This window comes from Panthera onca, chromosome D1 (genome assembly GCF_046562875.1).
Source record: "Panthera onca isolate mPanOnc1 chromosome D1, mPanOnc1 haplotype 2, whole genome shotgun sequence".
In the NCBI taxonomy this organism is placed as follows: Eukaryota; Metazoa; Chordata; class Mammalia; order Carnivora; family Felidae; genus Panthera; species Panthera onca.
The window spans coordinates 108,893,064-108,912,396 of NC_138348.1; the positions used below are offsets into that span (position 1 = coordinate 108,893,064).

General features: G+C 42.6%; 1 protein-coding gene across 13 annotated transcripts in view; it reads left to right on the forward strand.

The window, feature by feature from the left end:
- The first annotated feature begins 1,979 nt into the window (after nt 1-1,979).
- Nucleotides 1,980-19,333, forward strand: part of ALKBH8 (alkB homolog 8, tRNA methyltransferase) — a 61,226-nt gene continuing 43,872 nt past the window's right edge. The window contains exons 1-8 of one of the 13 annotated variants that reach the window (XM_081790393.1): nt 1,980-2,042; nt 6,572-6,744; nt 8,546-8,681; nt 11,251-11,488; nt 14,318-14,449; nt 15,098-15,193; nt 16,752-16,856; nt 18,220-18,290. In XM_081790393.1, coding sequence (XP_081646519.1) covers nt 8,553-8,681; nt 11,251-11,488; nt 14,318-14,449; nt 15,098-15,193; nt 16,752-16,856; nt 18,220-18,290 — 771 coding nt within the window. In that variant the 5' untranslated portion in view covers nt 1,980-2,042; nt 6,572-6,744; nt 8,546-8,552. Of the gene's footprint in view, nt 2,152-6,571; nt 6,745-8,545; nt 8,682-11,250; nt 11,489-14,317; nt 14,450-15,097; nt 15,194-16,751; nt 16,857-18,219; nt 18,291-19,333 lie in introns of all 13 variants that reach the window. The other 12 variants (XM_081790392.1, XM_081790391.1, XM_081790398.1 and 9 more) reach the window with 12 other exon arrangements.

Below are 19,333 nucleotides of genomic sequence, written 5' to 3' on the forward strand. Positions count from 1 at the left end.
ATGAAGGCAAGCTAGCAAAAAACCCTGAAAACAAGTGATCGGAATGTGTAGAGACCTAAGAAAGAGAAGTTTCATGGAGGCTAAGAAGCTCAAAAGTTTTAAAAGCTTCAGCACATTCCAGCTGGGTGGATAAGCACATGAAACAATTGAACTTGGCCAACAGGAGATATTTTATGTTGTTGTTCAATTTGGGAGCCACTAGCCACATGCAGCTGTTTAAATTTTTTAAATGTTTATTTTTGAGAGACAGAGCATGAGTGGGGGGAGGGGCAGAGAGAGAGGGGGACACAGAATCTGAAGCAGGCTCCAGGCTCTAGGCTCTGAGCTGCCAGCACAGTGCCCTATGCGGGGCTCGAACTCATAAGTCCTGAAACCATGACCTGAGCCGAAGTTGGACGCTCAATCGAATGAGCCACCCAGGCAGCCCACAGCTGTTAAAATTGAATCAAAACTCAATAAATATTTTTATTTATTTATTTATTTATTGAGCACTTGAGCAGGGGAGGGGCAGAGAAAGAGGGAGAGAGAAAATCCTAAGCAGCCTCTGCCCTGTCAGCACAGAGCCTGAAATGGGGGGTGGGGGCTGGAACCCATGAACTGTGAGATCATGACCTTGGCTGAAACCGAGAATTGGACGCTTAACTGACTGAGTCACCCAGGTGCCCCTCGAGAAAATTTTTTAAAACTAAAAATTCAGTTCTTCACTTGTACTTACTAGCCACACTCGAAATGCTCAAAAGCCACATACGGCTAGTGGCTAACATGTCGGGCGCCTACAACATTGCCGTCATCACAAAGCCCTGTTGGAGTGTGTGTTTGAAAGCATCCAGTTGTGCAGAAGTAAGAACGCAATGGGGGAGACTGAAGAGGTTGTCCCTTATGCCCTCTTTGGTAGTGGCCGTGGTGAGGGTGACTTGACCTCTCCAGCTTGCACCTGGCCTCTTCACTTTTGCAATTGGGACTTCCCGTCACACTCTTTCCTGGACTGTTGCAGTGGCTGCCTTTCTGCCTCCCGACTTCTGTTCTTTCCTGCTTCTAACCTCCTCTCCGTGAAAACCCTTCCTCCGCTCAGCAACACTCTCGTTGGGGCCATGTTTCCCGGGCCGGTCCAACCTCAGCTTTCGCGGCCGCTCCACTGTGCTGGGGTGCGGATGGGGGCAGCACATCGGCGCGGCGCTGCGGGAAGTGATTTCCTCCGGGATCCTGGCTCCACTTCCTTCCCTGCGCTCACGCGGTTCCTAATACAATGCGGGCTGAACGGTGATCAGTGCAGTCGTGTCACACGGATAACACTGGAGCCGCAACAATGGCTAACCCTCACCCTCTCCTGTTAACACCTTTTTCTTTTCCGTGCGCCAAGCCTGGGTCCTGGTTAACCGTTTGCTACCATGCTTTTTTTTTTTTTTTTTTTTTTTTTTTTTTTTACCAGTGCAACAGCCTGTTAAATAGTCTTCTTTAGTCCCTCGTCCCGCCTCCCAGCGGAAGCTCTGGTCCCAGACCCGCAGGACAGGATGGTTTCTGTGATCACAGAGCGTCTTCCCGGACTCGGGGCGGCCCCTCTTCCCTGCCCTGCACCCGCCTCGGCGTTCTTCCACACGTCTTCCCGTCGCTGCGTGGTACTCACCAACCCCGGGCACGTTCGTGCATATTCCCTGTCCTCTCTGTGGCCCACGCGATGTCACCTTCCAGACCCCAGGGTCCTCGCCCGTCCCTCTTAGAAGATTCGGGAGGAAAGGTGCTCAAGGCCCAAGGAGTTGGGGGGGACAGGGGGAGCATCATTGAGGGACCGAGGGACACAACCGGCTTCGCAGTGCCCACCTGGGGAGCTATGCAAAGTAAGGAGCACTCCCAACCCTCACTATTCCCGAGAATAAGGCAACCACACCTTGACGGTACCACACAGCCATTTACGGGCGGCGGATCTAGGCCGGGGGAGTGGCCGAGGCCCTCGGGGCGGCGAAGGGGATTGTGGGAGCGCTCCTCGCCGCCCCGCAGACTCACGGGAAATGTAGTGCAGTTTCCTCCAACATGGCTGCGCCCAGGTGAGGGGATGCGCCTGTAGCCGCCGCCGCTTTCGGGGACAAACCGGTGAGGCTGGCGAAGGAGAGGGCGCCGGCGCGGTGAGAGCCCAACCTGGGCCGTGGCGGAGATGTGAGGCACTTGTCGGAGGCGGGAGGGGTGGATGCAACCCCGCGTTGTCCTGTCGGCCTCTTCCGGTCTCCTCTGACCGCCTCACCCCGTGGGCCTCGGCACGGAGGGAGGGGAGGGGTGGCCGGAGCGGGCCCCTGGGACGGTCCGTGGGCTGCGGCGTGTCTGTGCGTCGTCTGGTCGTGCCGCTGTGTGAGGTGCACGTGTGTGTGTGTGTGTGTGTGCGCGCGGTGCGGATGCTCACGTGACTTCGGTGTCGCTCTTGGGTTTGCTGTGGGCTTGGGGACTGGCGGTCGCGGCCTGGGGAGTGTTCGCTGGCGCGATTAGGGCTTGTCCGACCTGTGCATTGAAAGAAGGGCATTGCTCGTGGGGTTGGGCGGCTCACACAGCTCGCTCTTCCTGTGCTCCAGTTCGAGCAATCCCGGAGGCCTTTTGGCCGTTGGTGGTGCCAGGCTCTGGTTTTGGTTGATTTCGTTTAACGGGCGTTTACCGATTCCCGCTGTCTGCCGGGCACTTTCTCCATGACCTCAAGTAGACAGCATTTTTCTGGGCGAGCCCATCACGCAGACGGGTAGTTGTGATACAATCTGAAAACTGCACCGATAGAGATACACTACGCATTAGTGAAACATTGAAGAGGGCCGCCAGACTCAGAATTCTGAGTGGCTTGGGAGGGAAGAAGGCAAGGTTAGGTAAATTTAGTGAGTATAGGCTTACTCAGTAAACGTTTACTGGGTGGTTACTTGTTGCCAGATCCTGTTTTTTTGTTGTTGTTGTTTTTCTTTTTTTAAGTTTATTTTGAGACACAGAGAGAGGGACGAGTGGAGGAGGGACAGAGAGAGAGAGAGAGAGAGAGAGAGAGAGGGAGGGAGGGAGGGAGGGAGGGAGGGAGAGAAAGAATCCCAAGCAGGTTCCTCCCTGTCAGCACAGAGCCCCATGTGGGGCCGGGTCTCATGAACAGCAAGATCATGACCTGAGCCAAAATCAAGAGTGCACGCTGAACTGACTGAGCCAGCCAGGTGTCCCTAGATCCTAGGGACGAAATACAGACAAAATCTCCACTTTTCTTATTTTATTTGTTTTATTTTCTGTTAAGTTAGAGGAAGAAGAGAGGAAAATAATGAGTAGTTGTTCTTCAAAGTAAGAAAATACAGAGTAGGTGTTCTTCAAAGAATTAAAACAGTGAAATGACAAGTGGCAAGTGAAATGACAACCATTTACAATTTCAGGGGCACCTGGGTGGCTCAGTCATTTAAGCATCTGACTCTTGGTTTCGTCTCAGGTCATGATCTTGTGAGTTGGAGCCCCTCATCAGGCTGGCTGCTTGAGATCTCTGTGTCTCTCTGCCCCTCCACCACTCAGTTTCTCTCTCAAAAGTAAACATTATATAAATTTAATTTTCAGGGCACCTGGGTGGCTCAGTTAAGCCTCCTACTCTTGATTTTGGCTCAGGTCAGGATCTCACAGCAGTGAGACTGAGCCCTGAGTTGGACTCTGTGCTGGGCATGCAACGTACTTAAGGTTCTCTTTCTCTCCCTCTATTCCTCCTGTCTCCACTCACCCTTACATTCACTCTTTCAAAAAAAGGTTTTTAATTTTCTTTTTTATTAAAAAAAATTTTTTTTAATGTTTATTTATTTTTGAGAGAGAGACAGAGTGCAAGCAGGGGAGGGGCAGAGAGAGAGGGAAACACAGAACCTGAAGCAGGCTCCAGCCTCTGAGCTGTCAGCTCAGACACAGGGCTTGAACCAACAAGTTGTGAGATCATGACCTGAGCCAAAGTCCCACACTTAACCGACTGAGCCACCTGGGTGTCCCTTTAATTTTCTTCTTCAATAGGCAATGCAATTTGAATAGCTGCTAAATTCAAAAGTTATGAAAGAAGAAAGCTCCCTCTCATTCCTGTACCCATCTACCCATTTCCCCTTCCTGGAGGCAACCCTTATCACTAATCTTGTATGTTCTGGAGATTTGTGTGTGCAGCCTGTATACCTGTGCTGTAATTTATAAACATTTGATAGGAATTTGCCTACAAGCACAGGAGCATTTTTCTTTCTTTCCTTCTCTCTCCCTCCCTCCCTCCCTGTCTTTCTTTCTTTCTCTCTTTCTCTCTTTCTCTCTCTCTTTCTTTCTCTTTCTTTCTTTCTTTCTTTCTTTCTTTCATGTTTTTATTTTTGAGAGAGAGCCAGAGCGCGAGCCAGAAATGGACAGAGAGACACACACACACACACACACAGAAGCAGAATCTGAAGCAGGCTCCAGGCTCTGAGCTGTAAGCACAGAGCCCGACATAGGGCTTGAACTCACAAAGCATGAGATCATGACCTGATTCAAAGTCCGATGCTTAACTGACTGAGCCACCCACATGCCACCAGGAGCATTTTTCTATATTTCTTTGGTTAATTATAGGCACCCCGTTGTTCAAGGAGGATGACACATACTGCTATTACCACTTAGGGGGATATCCAATAGGATATGTCGGGGTTCAGCTTACTAGCAGAGTCTGTGTGATCTCCAAACTCTTGTGTCCTACAGAGAGTGTGCTTTAAACTTTGATTAGACTGGACTCACCATGGCTAGTAGGCTATCTGGTAAATCGTGATCTCACTCCCGTCACACTCCCACAACATGGCAAGCAGCATCCAAACCTTTGTGCAGTGGTAGAAATTTCTTGGTGAGGGAAGTGGGTTTTTTAGAAACAGGGCACCTCCAGACCTCAGCAGCTGCTAGCAGCCTGCTCCTGGTTGAGGTGACTCAGACCTGCTGGGCCAGCGCATTGCCACGTCTCTGTAACGGGAAGAAACGAGCCTCCGTGGCTACCTGGATTTGTCTTTCTTCACGTGTAATAATGTTTGAGGGAGGAAGGGAAAGAGGATGACAGAGTGTGGTCATGAGGCTCCATCTGCTGGCACTGGGCTCTTAGTGTCATACTTTTACGAACATGTATCCGGCATCTTTTCTTTCTCATTTCTTCCACTTTGCAGTCTTTGCTCATGTGGCATGTTAAGAAAAAAAAAAATCTTAATGCGTTCATCCCTTGTTTTCCATTTCACACTGCAAAAATGCCGTTCCAAAGATCATGATCTTGGGATAGAATGGCAATGAGATAGTTCTTTGAGGGCCCTCAGCTTTCCTTTGTCTTCTTAAACCATTCTGATCTGGCTCTTCTGGAAGTCACCAAATAATTATTAATAGGCGTATTTAATCCTTTTAAGAAATTTGTGACATAGTGTCAGAGATTAACACAGCCAGACACTAGTTAAAGTGGTGAAAACAGATTTTAATTAGTAACTACTGACAGTAGGAGAAAGAGCTCAGCTCCGTTCCAGTTTGTGAGAAATGATTCGGATGTTTTAAAGGGGGACTAGGAAGGGAGAGCAGAGCAGGGACTCCGTAGGGCCAGAGAAGAATTAAAAAGGATTGGTCCGTGCAAATGCAGTACCAGCCAGCAGTGTTTGCTGCTAGCAGTTATCAAAGTTAGGATTCTGTCCTACTGTGGACACTGGGACAGAGGCCCCATCCTTCCCGATGACTACATTCCAAAGGAACGGCTCTTAGGTCCTTGAAAGCAACACTTCTGAGCAGCAAGAGATACATATTCCAACTGTAGTTCCCTTTCTTTTTTTTTTTTTTTTTTCAACGTTTTTTATTTATTTTTGGGACAGAGAGAGACAGAGCATGAACGGGGGAGGGGCAGAGAGAGAGGGAGACACAGAATCGGAAACAGGCTCCAGGCTCCGAGCCATCAGCCCAGAGCCTGACGCGGGGCTCGAACTCACGGACCGTGAGATCGTGACCTGGCTGAAGTCGGACGCTCAACCGACTGCGCCACCCAGGCGCCCCTGTAGTTCCCTTTCAATAAATACTTTAAGAAGGGGAGGCCAGGGGTCTGTTGACAGGTGTTGCTGGAACAAATGGCACACTTTCCTGGCAGCATTTTTAGTTTTCTCAGGCAGGCTTTTAATGGGGGTGCTGGGGACATCCTGGCTGGGGACATCCTGGCTTTATGCTGCTGGAAGCCATAGAAGAGTGTGGTCAGATTTTTTAGTGCAGGGTTTAGGTGGAGTTGCGTGCCAGGAACAGGCACTGTTATCCCCATTTTACAGGTGGGGAGCCTAAGCACAGAAATGAATAACTCACCCAGGATCATACTGCTAATAAGTGGTAGAGCGGAGATTTGAGTGGACAACCGGGACCCCTGAACACTGTGTTCTACTGCCCCTTAGCAGTGACAGAGGCTCCGGGGAGGCCATGCCATGTAATCCTGGTCCTCAAAGAGCACATGGTCCAGTGGAAGGGACCAGATGCCGGAAACAGATCATTGTAATTCGTGCAGTTTTAAAAATACCCGTTCAGCTGCCCTCTGCCTGTCTGTCGAGGACACCAAAAGCTTTCTCTCTCACCTGGTTTCTTCTCCTTTTAGCCACTTCACACGGTCACCCGCCAGCCAGGCACCGCAACTCCGTACCTCGCCACGACCTCACACACGTTCTGTCCTAAATCCTACCCACTACTGTCTCGTCCTGACCTGCTTCTGACGTTTGGAGTCAGTCCGGTGTCCGAGTGCCATCACCAGCCTGAGACTCTGCCGTGTTAGTGAGTGATCTGTGTTTCCTCTTTCCCTCACGTCTGGGGAGGCACCAGGCCCTCCTGATCGTACTAGAACTTTCCCCGTGTCCTCCCCTGTCCCTGTTTCCTTTCTTCTTTCTTCCCTCCTTTCCTTTCTTCTTCTTCTTCTTTCCTTTCTTCTTCCTCCACCCCGATCCTCCTGTCGCTTTCCACTTGGTGGGCTGGATTATCGAAGGTCCTCTTGCCTCCCCCTCCCCTATTGCGCTGTGCAGCCCGCCTGTTGTCGCGGCCTTCCCTCTCTCACGCGCACTTCGTGTGCCAGGTAAGCTCCTTCCCGGCTGTTGTTTCAGCTGACTCAGCATTTTCTCTCTAGACGTAAAGATGGCTAATTAGAGTTTGGGCTGTTTATGAGCTGTTTTGGAGTATGATTTTATTTAACTTCCTACATTTATGTTGTTTGCTAACTTTGGAGGCTTTCAAGTGGGTGACGAGTGGGATCAGCGGATCAGCCAGCATTCCCTGCTCTAAAATTTTGCCTACCTCTCACTGCCTTTGCCAGACGCATCCAATTCTGCGTTGAGCTTCTGTTGTCTCGCTCGATAACCTCCTTCCAAATGGCTCTGTGTCCTTCAGCGCTCAGCTCAAGTCGGCTTCTGATTTGAAGTTCCCCCAGATTTTTCCAGTTAACGTCAATCTTATTTGTCTTCTAATTCACGGCACATCTGAAGACTGTACGGCTAACAATTATAGAAAGATGTGTCATTCTTTCATTGCTTAGCGTCTGTGTGTTTTCCTCAGCTACGTGTAAGCTGCCTGTTATAGTTGTGGGCTGCACGTGCTGAGACCGCCCGTAGGCACGTGTGTATTTGCCCATCATCATCCGTTTATCCCTTCCACACATTTTCCTTGAGCACCTGCTCTCTTGGGGTTTACCTCCTGAGGGGGGAATTAAGCCAACAAAGGAATCATCACAACTTATGTTAAATTCTGTGACTGAAATAAGTAGGCTACTGTAATAAAGCATGATGTAGGGTCCTGATTTGGTTCGTGTGGAGGCCTTTTTGGGAAAGTGCTCGGTAACGACTTGCTGACTGGCATATTTTAGTAGAAGGCAAACACAGTTCTAGGGGTTCTTATGTCCGTATTTAAAAACTATAGAATTATATAACATGTACTGCTTAAAAATAAAATATACCTGAACCTCCATGTAACTTAAGAAAGACCTTGATGCTTTGTATGTGCCTTTTATATCACCTTCCTCTCCTCCCCTGCAGAAATAACTTTTCTCCTGCATTTTCTGTTTATTATTTCTTTGCTTTTCCTTGCATTTTGCTATGTATGTATTTCTAAACAATATATGGCTTACTTTTGGGTTTTGAAGGTATGTCAGTAGAATCGTACTATATATTCTGTGAATTTTTTTGTTTCGTTTGTTTCTTTTTTTTTTCTTCTCTCCTAACGTTATGTTTGTGAAATTTGTCTGTGGCACATTTTACCTAGGCCTTCATAAGTAAGGGGATATATACCTGTGGGTGATAGAGTGCATTTAATAGAGCTAAAGCATTGGAAAGTTTTGTAGAACCTCCAGAGATACTCTTAGATGGCCTTGCTTCTTTGTTACCTTCTTAAATATTTCTTTGTTGTCCAGGCATCTGTTTGTTTTCACTTCTCTTGGTTGGTGAAAAGTAAAGTAAACATTTTTAAAAATTGTCACATAGAACTATCTATAAACTATAGAATATACGAATAGCATCATTAGAATTCCCTTTGGGATTCTTAAGGTTGACATTTTGTATCTTTTTTTTTTTTTTTTTTTTTTTTTTTTTAGTACTGCCATGGACAGCAACCATCAAAGTAATTACAAACTGAATAAAACTGAGAAGAAGTTCTTAAGGAAACAGATTAAAGCCAGGCATACTTTGCTGAGACATGAAGGCATTGAGACAGTATCGTATGCCACCCAGGTGACCTAAAACTATTATTTGAATGTAAACATATTGCCATGTTATTGTTACAGTAATATTCATTAGTAATTTCTCAGAGAAGGTGGCTATGATTGTTCAGTCATGTGATAAATCTCTACCAAGTATGCATACGGTAGTACCTGCTAACCCTGGATTTGGGGACATACTTTGAATTTCCATTGATTGTGTTGGTTGAATTATGGGTGCATATTAATGATACACTGTATATATACACTGTATAACTGTTTATGGTTTACAGAATGTCATTACATTCATTATTATATTTAATTCCTTAAGAATTCTTACATGATAGTTGAGAAAACTAAGGTTCTGAGAGGTTGTGATGCATCTTTTGATATAGTGTGGCTGAACAGGAAACTAGAGCTAGGTCTTCTGTAACCTAATTCAGTCTTCTCCCCTTTATGCCTGACTTCATTTTTGTTATAAAGTATTCTGATCATATGCTATAAAACATTTTTAACTTATTAGACCTTATTTACAAAGCCTTTTCATTTCCTGATGACCATAATTCAATCATATCCATATCCATATATATATGGGACTATGAGACGTCTTGGACTGTGGGTTAAGAAGAATTTACTTTAACTCTTAGCTTCTCCTCTTACTTGGACACAGGCAGTGCCTCTGATCTCAGCTCTCTTCATTTGTAAAGACCTGTTCCTGCATCCTTTTTATTCTGTTGGATTGTTAGATGCTAAAGGGAACATGTATGTGATGGTACTTACTAGTCATTAAAATTCCATGTGAATATCACGTATCTTTTCTGGTTGTAAAGAGTAGGAAGGAAGCTCAGCCATCATGTAACTGAAAGCAGGAGAGAGACATGTCTTTGAGAAGATGAAGCCGGGATTAAAACTTGGGTTTCTTGACTCTCGGACCAGTTCTCCTCCCTTACGTCATGATCACGCTGTGTCCTGTGATGAGTTAAGGTTGACAAATGAGTGCTCTGTTGAGGGGGATTTAAATTAGCGAGGAAAAGGCCCATACTTAGATTTCATTAAGCACCATATCAATGACTTCAAGAATTAAACTAAAATCCTGTAAAGAGGATAAAATACATAACATTACAAGTGGTTTGCCTGCACACACTTTACTGTTTGTGCCAAGAGCCACCGAGGCTGTGAGACGCTCAGAAGATGAAGCTGGCTTGCTCTCGTCTCATCGCCTCCCAAGTGCAACTTGCTTTCTTTTCCTTCCGGGGTCGTGAAGAGAAGTGGTAAGGAAAGAAATGGGTTAAGTTTCTTTCCTGCCTTCGAGGCTTGTTTCTAGTAGATCTGTTTTCTTAGGATTTCTAGAAGCTTTAATCCCACATTTACGGCTTCCAAAATGTGTTCTTATTTGGGCTTGCTTATTTTTTTCTCCACAGTATTTTTTATTTTTATTTTTTTAATATTTATTTATTTTTGGGAGACAGAGAGACAGAGTGCAAGCAGGGGAGGGGCAGAGAGAGAGGGAGACACAGAATCTGAAGCAGGCTCCAGGCTCCGAGCTGTCGGCACAGGGCCCAACGCAGGGCTCGAACTCACGGACTGCGAGATCATGACTTGAGGCAAAGTTGGTTGCTTAACCGACTGAGCCACCCAGGTGCCCCAGAAGAATGTTTTTTAAGGGGTGCTGTGATTATAAGAGGTGCTGGGCCATAAGCATCAGAATAAAAACAGGAAGCTTCTCCCCCCTGCCCCCCACTCCCATCCCCCCAAACAAATCCCTGAAATAAAGTTTAACGCAGGACTGCAAATAACAGGCAGGAATCATGAAGCTTACTAAGGAAAAAGTTTTAATTGTAAAATGACTGAATTACTCAGACACAGAGGAAAATTTTCCTGTTTATGTTCAGTAGAAGCTGAGGTTGATTTTTCCTTGAGTCGGTACCTTTACTTCAGTGTTTAGTAAACATTGTAGCATGGTTATGTCAAAAGTGTGGATTCTGGAAAATGACAGAAGTATAGGTTGGGAACACAACTCCCCCTAATCACTATCTTAACCTAGTTTTTCATCTCTTCAATTTCTTCCTTTGTGAAGCGGGGTTAACATTAACCACCTTGTAGGCTTATTGTGAAGCTTATGTTAACGAGGATTAAGTGGGTAAAAGCATCCATGGTGTAAGGTCTGGCAAAAAGTATTATGTAACTTCTTATTCCTTCTCTACCTCCTTTCTCTTTCATTGTGTTAAACTTATAAACAGTAATAAATGTTACTTTAATTTGTATGGCCATTAAAAAAGGAATATTTTGCTGAAAGGGCTATTTAAAAATCATCTATTTACACATAGGTGTACTTTTTAATCCTCAGTGTTTAATAAACTGTTTTACATACTGTGTATGAAATTAGAACACCAAATAACCGCCATAAGGAGACCTTTTTTTCCATCTTAATAACACCTTTGTAGAACTCTAATTTAAAAATAGTCTTATTTTTATTTGAAAATAAAATTTCAAATCTTATTTGAAAATAAATGGGTTGATACTAATTGCTCCTGTTTTTTGTTTTTGTTTTTGTTTGTGTGTGTGTGTGTGTGTGTGTGTGCGCGCGTGTGTGTGTTTCAAAGAGCCTGGTTGTGGCCAATGGTGGATTGGGTAATGGTGTGAGTAGGAACCAGCTGCTCCCAGTGTTAGAGACGTGTGGACCAGTAGATGCTCTCTTAATGCCTCCTAACAAGCCCTACTCATTCGTGAGCTACAAAACTGCAGAAGAATCCAAGAAAGCCTACGTCACCCTCAACGGAAAGGAAATAGTGGATGATTTAGGACAAAAGATCATTCTGTACTTCAATTTTGTGGAAAAAGGTATTAGCATATGGGCATCTTTTAAAACATAGTTGTTGCTTTTGGGTGAGTTTTCTTTTCATACCTAAGTGAGGAGGTGTGGTTTTTGTGAAACCAAACAGGACATCAGTTAAGTGCCCCCTCTTTCTTTTCAAACCCTCTTTACGCACCTAGTTTGTTCCAGGCATGGGGTAAGTAGCTGAAGGGACGTGAATTAGACATAGCCTCCCTTTAAGGAGCTGGGCCTACCAGCCCAACAGTGTGTGAATTATGTATGTCACGTAGTTTGGAATCCTGCTGTGTTTTTCAAAATTTAATGGTGAGGATTCAGATTACCAGTTTTGCAATCTACCCAGAAGCTTTCAGTTTATCACTTTAGAATTAATTGTGATCCAGATGACTGTGTGCCAGACTTCCATTTACGGAGGCTGCCCTTTAGCCGCCAGACCCCTAAAGCTTTATAGTGGCAGCGTCCAGTAGAACTTGCTGTGATGCTGCAGATGTTCATTCGTTCATAGTGGCACTGTCCAACATGATTGTGGGATTGAGGAACTGATTTTTAAATTTAATTTTATGTAAGGTAACTAATTTAAATAAAAGCTTTATAGGCTGATTTACAAAACTGCTAGGGAGATTATTATGTCTCTTCACCCTTGTCCCATGGAAATGAGATGAACTTTTTGACTTAGACATCTGATCTCCTATTAAATTCACTTGCCACCTCTTTTTTTTTTTTTTTAAGTTTATTTATTTATTTTGAGAGAGGGAGAGAGTACAAGCAGGGGAGGGCCAGAGAGAGACGGAGAGAGAGAGACTCCCAAGCAGGCTTCACTCTGCAGCGAGGAGCCCGACGTGGGGCTCGATCTCACGAACCATGAGATCATGACCTGAGCTGAAACCAAGAATTGGACCCTTACGTTATTGAGCCACCCACGTGCCCCTAACTTGTCACCTCTTCAGACAATGTCATGTTTTGTTCAGGTATCCTGGGGACTGGTAGGTGAGCATAATCTGACCAAATTTATGTGTTGGCAAAGTAAGACTCAAAAGAAACTTTTTAAAACTTTTTAAAGATATATTTTCAGTGTTATAATTTTCAGTATCTGTATGTGTTTAATTTAAAATCTGTCTTAAGCTTTGCAGATTAAAAAAAAACATATATCTAGTATGTGTTTATGATTGGCTTTTGAAAACTGAATGGTTTGGGAGTAAGTTTTAATTAGAAAATACTGTCTTTGGGTTTTCTCCTAGTCAGTATGTTGAACACCCTGTAAGAAATTGCCCAAAGTGAGTTCTAGAGTGTTCTTTATTTGAAATCCCGTGTTAGATACAGATGTACTTTCAAGACTGTTGTTATCATGTTTATAACCTTGGAAAAAATTCTTTTTAAAACATTTTTTTTTTAAGTTTATTTATTTTGAGAGAGAGTATGAGCAGGAGAGGGGCAAAGGGGGAGAGGAGAGAGAGAATGCCAAGCAGGCTCCATGCTGTCAGCGGAGAGCCTGATGTGGGGCTTGAACTCGGGAACTGTGAGATCATTACCTGAACCCAAATGAAGAGTTGGGCACTTAACCTAATGAGCCACCCAGGTGCCCCCACCTTGGAGATAATTCTTGGTAGAAATGAATAGACAATAGAGTTGTGTCACAGATGTTCTGATAATCACCACCAGAGAGCCACTGAATAACAAATACAAGGGGTATTTTTAATCTTTTTGTAAATCTATTTTTAGAAAACTAAGTATGAATTTCTTATACTATAAATTGCCTATCTTTAAGGAATTTTCCCCAAGTGTTTCTTACATAATTTAAACAAATAATATAATGGCTGACATACGGTAAACACTTTGGTAAATATTTATCAGGTTATTCACTATTTGTATTTCTGAAATAGTAATAAAATCTAGTAGACATTTATATTATTATTGTTGTGAATTTTTATATTACATGATTCAAAGATGAAAACTCTTCAGCAGAAAAGCTTTAGAAATCACGTCTAACATGAACGATGAGATCCCTAATGGTAAATGTGAATTGCCCTGTTCCCTTTAATCATAAATTCTATCTTTTTTTTTTTCTTTCACAGTTGCATCTATCTTAAACTTCAAGGGCACAAGGACTTAAATTACTTTAATATATACCAAATAATTCCTTAATGCATCAATTCTACAATGATATTTTTATTTCTTTAGAATAAGTTTTTTGTTGTTTTACCTTTTTCTGTTACTTGACCATAGTTAGTATCAAGAACTTAAGGGCCAAAATGAGCATTTAAATTTGTGTTTTCAATATTTACAGACAGTCTAGCTTTTAAATAGAGGAGCATATTGTAGATATTATGAAAAACCTTGTTTCCTAGTGAGATTTAAAAAGCTCAATCGTGGGGTGCCGGGGTGGCTCAGTTGGTTAAGCATCTGACTTCGCTCATGATCTTGCAGTTTGTGAGTTAGAGCTCCGCGTGGGGCTCTGTGCTGACAGTTCAGAGCCTGGAACCTGCTTCGGTTTCTGTGTCTCCCTCCCTCTCTCTCTCTGTCCCTCCCCTGCTCATGCTCTGTCTCTCAAAGATAAATAAATGTTAAAAAAAAATTAAAAAAAAAACTCAATTGTGTTCAAATAATATTGAAGTAAATATTGTTTTATTTGCTGTTGGTAACTGTAGTGGATAAAATGTACCATGATTTTTATCTTGGTCTTTATTTTTATATTTTCCTGTGTCATGTGCCTCTAGTGTTCTTATTTATGAATATAAGGATTGGGAACTTTAGGATCTCATAAATGGCTATGGACAAAATTATTTATATTTAGAAACTGTAAGTTTTGTATGGGACTGTTTTAATTTGGTTTCCCACAGCACAATGGAAAGAGTTGGGGCTTCAGGCCTTACCTCCAGGCCTCATGGTAGTAGAAGAAATTATTTCTTCTGAGGATGAGAAAATGCTTTTGGAAAGTATTAACTGGACAGAAGATACAGGCAATCAAAATGGTAAGTAAAACTTTTAAAATGTGTTATTTAAGTGTCTCTGCAAAATGCCACGTTACTGCTCCTTCTTTCCTCCTCCTCCTTTGCTTTATTAAAACTCTAATATTTCCTCAAAATTATTGGAAGTAGCCTAGATCTAATATTAGGCAAGTCATACCAGTAATTCTTAGGAGCATCAATCATAAATGACATTTATATAACTATCAATTTTAAGCTCCAAACTAATTAATATTTATTAGCTAACTTTTGTAGAGCTAAGCCCTTTCACATGTGTTATCTTAGTTGATCCTCTCCCCTCTAAGGCACATTTCCTGTGAGGAATCACCAGTTCACAATGCAGGAAGAGCCTCCTGGAGAGTCTTGCAAATTAGTTACCCTGACTCTTTCCGGACCTTTAATGGTCTTGTGATTGGCAGTGTTTGTGTTTAACTCTTTAAAGTTGACTGGAGTGAAAAAAGGGATTGTCACAATTTTAGACTGAAAATGTAGCAGAGATGAGGTAGAGTGGTTAATTTTATTAACGACAAAAATTTAGCAGTTAGCAAAAATTACTATTACTAAGGGAATCTTTACTCACAATTTTGACTTCGAATATACAAAGAAATGCAATTCTTCTTCTCTCAAGTAGTTTATTTTCTTCTCTTCGTATAGTTCAAAAATCTTTAAAGCACAGAAGAGTAAAGCACTTTGGTTATGAATTCCACTATGAAAACAACAATGTGGATAGAGGCAAGCCATTACCTGGGGGTAAGTAATTGTGAATCGGTGGCAAATGCTGAGTCAGAAAAGAAAGATTTAATCTATTGGAAGGATGTCATAGTATGTTTCATTTGTCATTTCTAGGTAAACTGGTGAGATAACTGGTTAAATTTAAAACATTTAAATTACATACGTAGTGCAGTTTTGTTATCAGAACTGGATACATATAGCCAAGGCTGAAGTCCCTCTTGAACACCATCCTTATTCGCATACCTCGGAAGTAGTACTGTTAACCGGCTAGTACATTTTATTCCAGTCCTGTAACAAATGAGTTTACATCCCACCGGGGACACCTGTAAAGGTAGATAGTTGTTAGTATGTCATACTCACTATGTTGTGGTTATATGTGATATGTTCACATATTACGTGTATCCTTCTGCTTGTTCTTTTCCCTTCGTTAAATGTCTGGGAGATCTAATACAGCTTTTTAATTTTATTCAGTGTTTAGCGGTAGCTTATTCAGTTAGTTCCCTGTTGGTAGACATTTAGGTTGTTTCTAGTTGTTAGCTGTTATAAATAGTGCTGCTGTGAGTGTCTTTGTGCCCGCCTGTCATGCAGTAAGCCAGGAGAAGTAGAATAGTTGGATCGAGGTTGTGTTCATTTAAAAATGTTAGTAGATACTGAAAAATTGCCCCCTAAAGCAGCTGTGCCGACATATTCTTACCAAGCGTGTACCTCCTCTCCCACCCGCCACGCCAATATTTGATGCTGTAAAACTTTTAACTTTCTGTTATTTTTGACTCCAGTGAAAGTAAGTTGGTTCTACTTTGAAAGCTGTGTTTTGTTTTTGTTTTTTAAATATTTTATTTTTTAAAGTAATCTCTGTACCTAATGTGGGGCTTGAACTCACAACCCGGAGATCAAGAGTCTCATGGTCTTATCAGCTGAGCCAGCCAGGTGCCCTGAAAACTGTGTTTTTCTAAAGGGAAATGACTTGGAATAACTAAGTTAAATTTAAATTTAATTTAAAATAATTAAAATAATTTAAAAAGAGCGGTCAGGCTAATGTCTAGTATATAATAGTAACTTTTATAATCTTCTTGCTGTTTTACAAAATACCAAAATTGTCAGCACAAGTGTTCTTTTGGATAAATATTGATTAAAATCAATAAAATAACTTCAGAAGCTTCTCGAGAAGGTTTTGTTTTTATTTTGTTTTGCGTTACGGGTCTATTGCTGCATTGGGATCTGACTGTGAAATTAAAAGCTGTGTGATTTTGGGGCGCCTGGGTGGCGCAGTCGGTTAAGCGTCCGACTTCAGCCAGGTCACGATCTCGCAGTCTGTGAGTTCGAGCCCCGCGTCAGGCTCTGGGCTGATGGCTCGGAGCCTGGAGCCTGTTTCCGATTCTGTGTCTCCCTCTCTCTCTGCCCCTCCCCCGTTCATGCTCTGTCTCTCTGTCCCAAAAATAAATTAAAAAAAAAAAAATAATAAAAAAAAAAAAAATAAAAAAAGCTGTGTGATTTTTCTCACAGTGACTTTATTCTTGAGTAAAACATACAAAGTAAATATTTTAATATGTTTCACCTTTATGATTACCGACATCAGGTCTTCCTGACATTTGTGATAGCATTTTGGAGAAATGGTTGAAAGAAGGTCACATTAAACACAAACCCGATCAGTTGACTGTAAACCAGTATGAACCTGGGCATGGTGAGTGCTTCTTCTTTTAATACTCCAACCACATAGTTCATAACGAAGTAGAGTACGTAACTCCCGAAAATCAAAGATACTATTTTTTATCTTAAACTATCTCTTCACAGTAATTTGCTTGTGTTTGTTACATGTAAGGCAAACGTTAATCCCTTGAGGAACTTACTTCTCAAAGTGTAGGTAAGCAGGCTGACATAGTTGCTGTGTGATTTTTTTTTTTTTTTTTTTTTTTGTGATTTCTTTTTTTGTTCACTCACTTCTCTACATTTCATTTAGAGAGAGGGGAGATTGTTTTAAAGACATAGGAGACAAGTGTGGTAGAGAATCCAAATAATTTACAGATACCTGGTCTCTCTCTTCTTTCCCCTCAGAACGTGAAGACAATTCTAGGATGGAACGTCAGTGAAAAAATCTTAGGGTCCTGATTTTTTTGCATTTATTAGCATCTTCATTTGATGTTTGTAGTAACGAAATGGTCTTTTTTTTTTTTTTTTTTTTTTTTTTTGACGTTTATTTATTTTTGAGACAGAGAGAGACAGAGCATGAATGGGGGAGGGGCAGAGAGAGAGGGAGACACAGAATCGGAAGCAGGCTCCAGGCTCTGAGCCATCAGCCCAGAGCCCGACGCGGGGCTCGAACTCACAGACCGTGAGATCGTGACCTGAGCTGAAGTCGGACGCTTAACCGACTGCGCCACCCAGGCGCCCCTGTAGTAACGAAATGGTCTTAAGGATCTGACTAATGTCAGACATTGCGGGGTTTTGGTTTTTTTCCTGCTTTTATCACAATGTATTATAATTGCCTGTTTACCTATCAGTGTTTCTGTTGGTCTGTATGTTTCTTGAGGACAGGGGTACATCTTACTTGTTTTATGTACTCATACCATGTGGCAAAGTTCCTTTTTCTAGGAAATATTCAGTTAACATAGATGAGAAATGGGTAGAGGAAGCCGCATGTTAATTATTGATAGGTTTGGTCCTTACACCTGGCTGTCGCTTTTGCCCTGCGTGTACTTGGGGATCCAGTGTTCAAGGCGAATGTGACTTTGGTATTTATCTTTCACACCTTTCTCTCGGGCTGGGACCGGGTAAATGTCCTAGGTCAGCAGTGACTCTCACGTTTTGGTTTCAGAATTGAGTGCCAGTGGCACTTCATCATGAAGTTGAGATATTTTTAGTTGAGATTTAGTTTGATTTTGTTTAGTCACATTCACCCTAAATGTTTCCTTTTAACTAAAATTATCCTACACTCCCGATTATCACACAGTGTTCTCAACCATAGTAATGAGAGGCTGTATTTAGAGTCATCTTAAATCTGCTAAAAGGAAAAATGAACTGACATGTTATTTTATTTTCTGTCCCAGGAATTCCTGCTCATATTGACACACATTCTGCTTTTGAGGATGAGATTGTTTCTCTCAGTCTGGGGTCAGAGGTAAATGTTCACACATTTTTATTAGCTATCTACAACTCTATTACCTTATCGGATGCCAGGAAAACCCCGGTAATTTGATTTTTCACACATTTCACCTGAAGCCCTTGACTACAATCCAGACTGGCCTTACCCATGCAGCACTGCCATCTAGTGGCGGAAGGCGGTAGCTGCCGGCCACGCAGAAAGGAAACAAACCAGAAATGTGCGTGTCCAGAATTTTGATGCTTTTTCACATATATTAAGTGATTTGGTCTCTTCACGACACCTGAGCAGTACACGGTAATATCCTCATTTTTACAGATAAAGAATAAGTGGCTCATGTGTATTCATTGACTTGTTCGTATCGCTGTACTTTACTTGAACTGCTAAAGAAGATGTGAAAAGTGTGATTTCCAGTGATGGTTGCAAACTGCAGATAGGGTTTTAGTTAAAAATCAGAACTTTAAGTCCAGAAGAACCCTTAACATATGAGGTCATCTGATCTAACTAGAGGTTGCTTCAAAATCTAATCTTGTTGCTGAGGGCCGATACTATTGGCTAGGGGGTTTGTTTGTTTGTTTGTTTGTTTTTTTAAAGGATATTTATTTTGAGAGAGAGAGAGAGAGCGAGAATCCCAAGCAGGCTCCGGGCTGTCAGCACAAAGCCTGATGCGGGGCTGGAACTCATGAACTGTGAGATCATGACCTGGGCCAAAACCAAGAGTCAGACACTTAACTGAGCCACCCAGGTGCCCCAAGTGCTTTGGCTTGTTAACCCATGCTGAGCTCGTGTGATCATGTTGATTCTGGGACAAGCAAGCTGGTGTCATTTGATGAGACGGAACCACTGTATCAGCTACATGTGTGGATTTTTATTAAATGCTTTAAAAAGTAATGAGGATGGGTAGGAAAAAGAAAAAGGTCTTCTTTGTCTAGCTTATTTTTATCTTGTTAATACTGGCTTATGGCTCTAGGGGATCAGTAAAGAACATCTTTGTCCTTTCCTCTCAACTGTGTACTGAACTGAGAAAGGAGACGTAACTGGAGATCAGACTGCCCTAGATC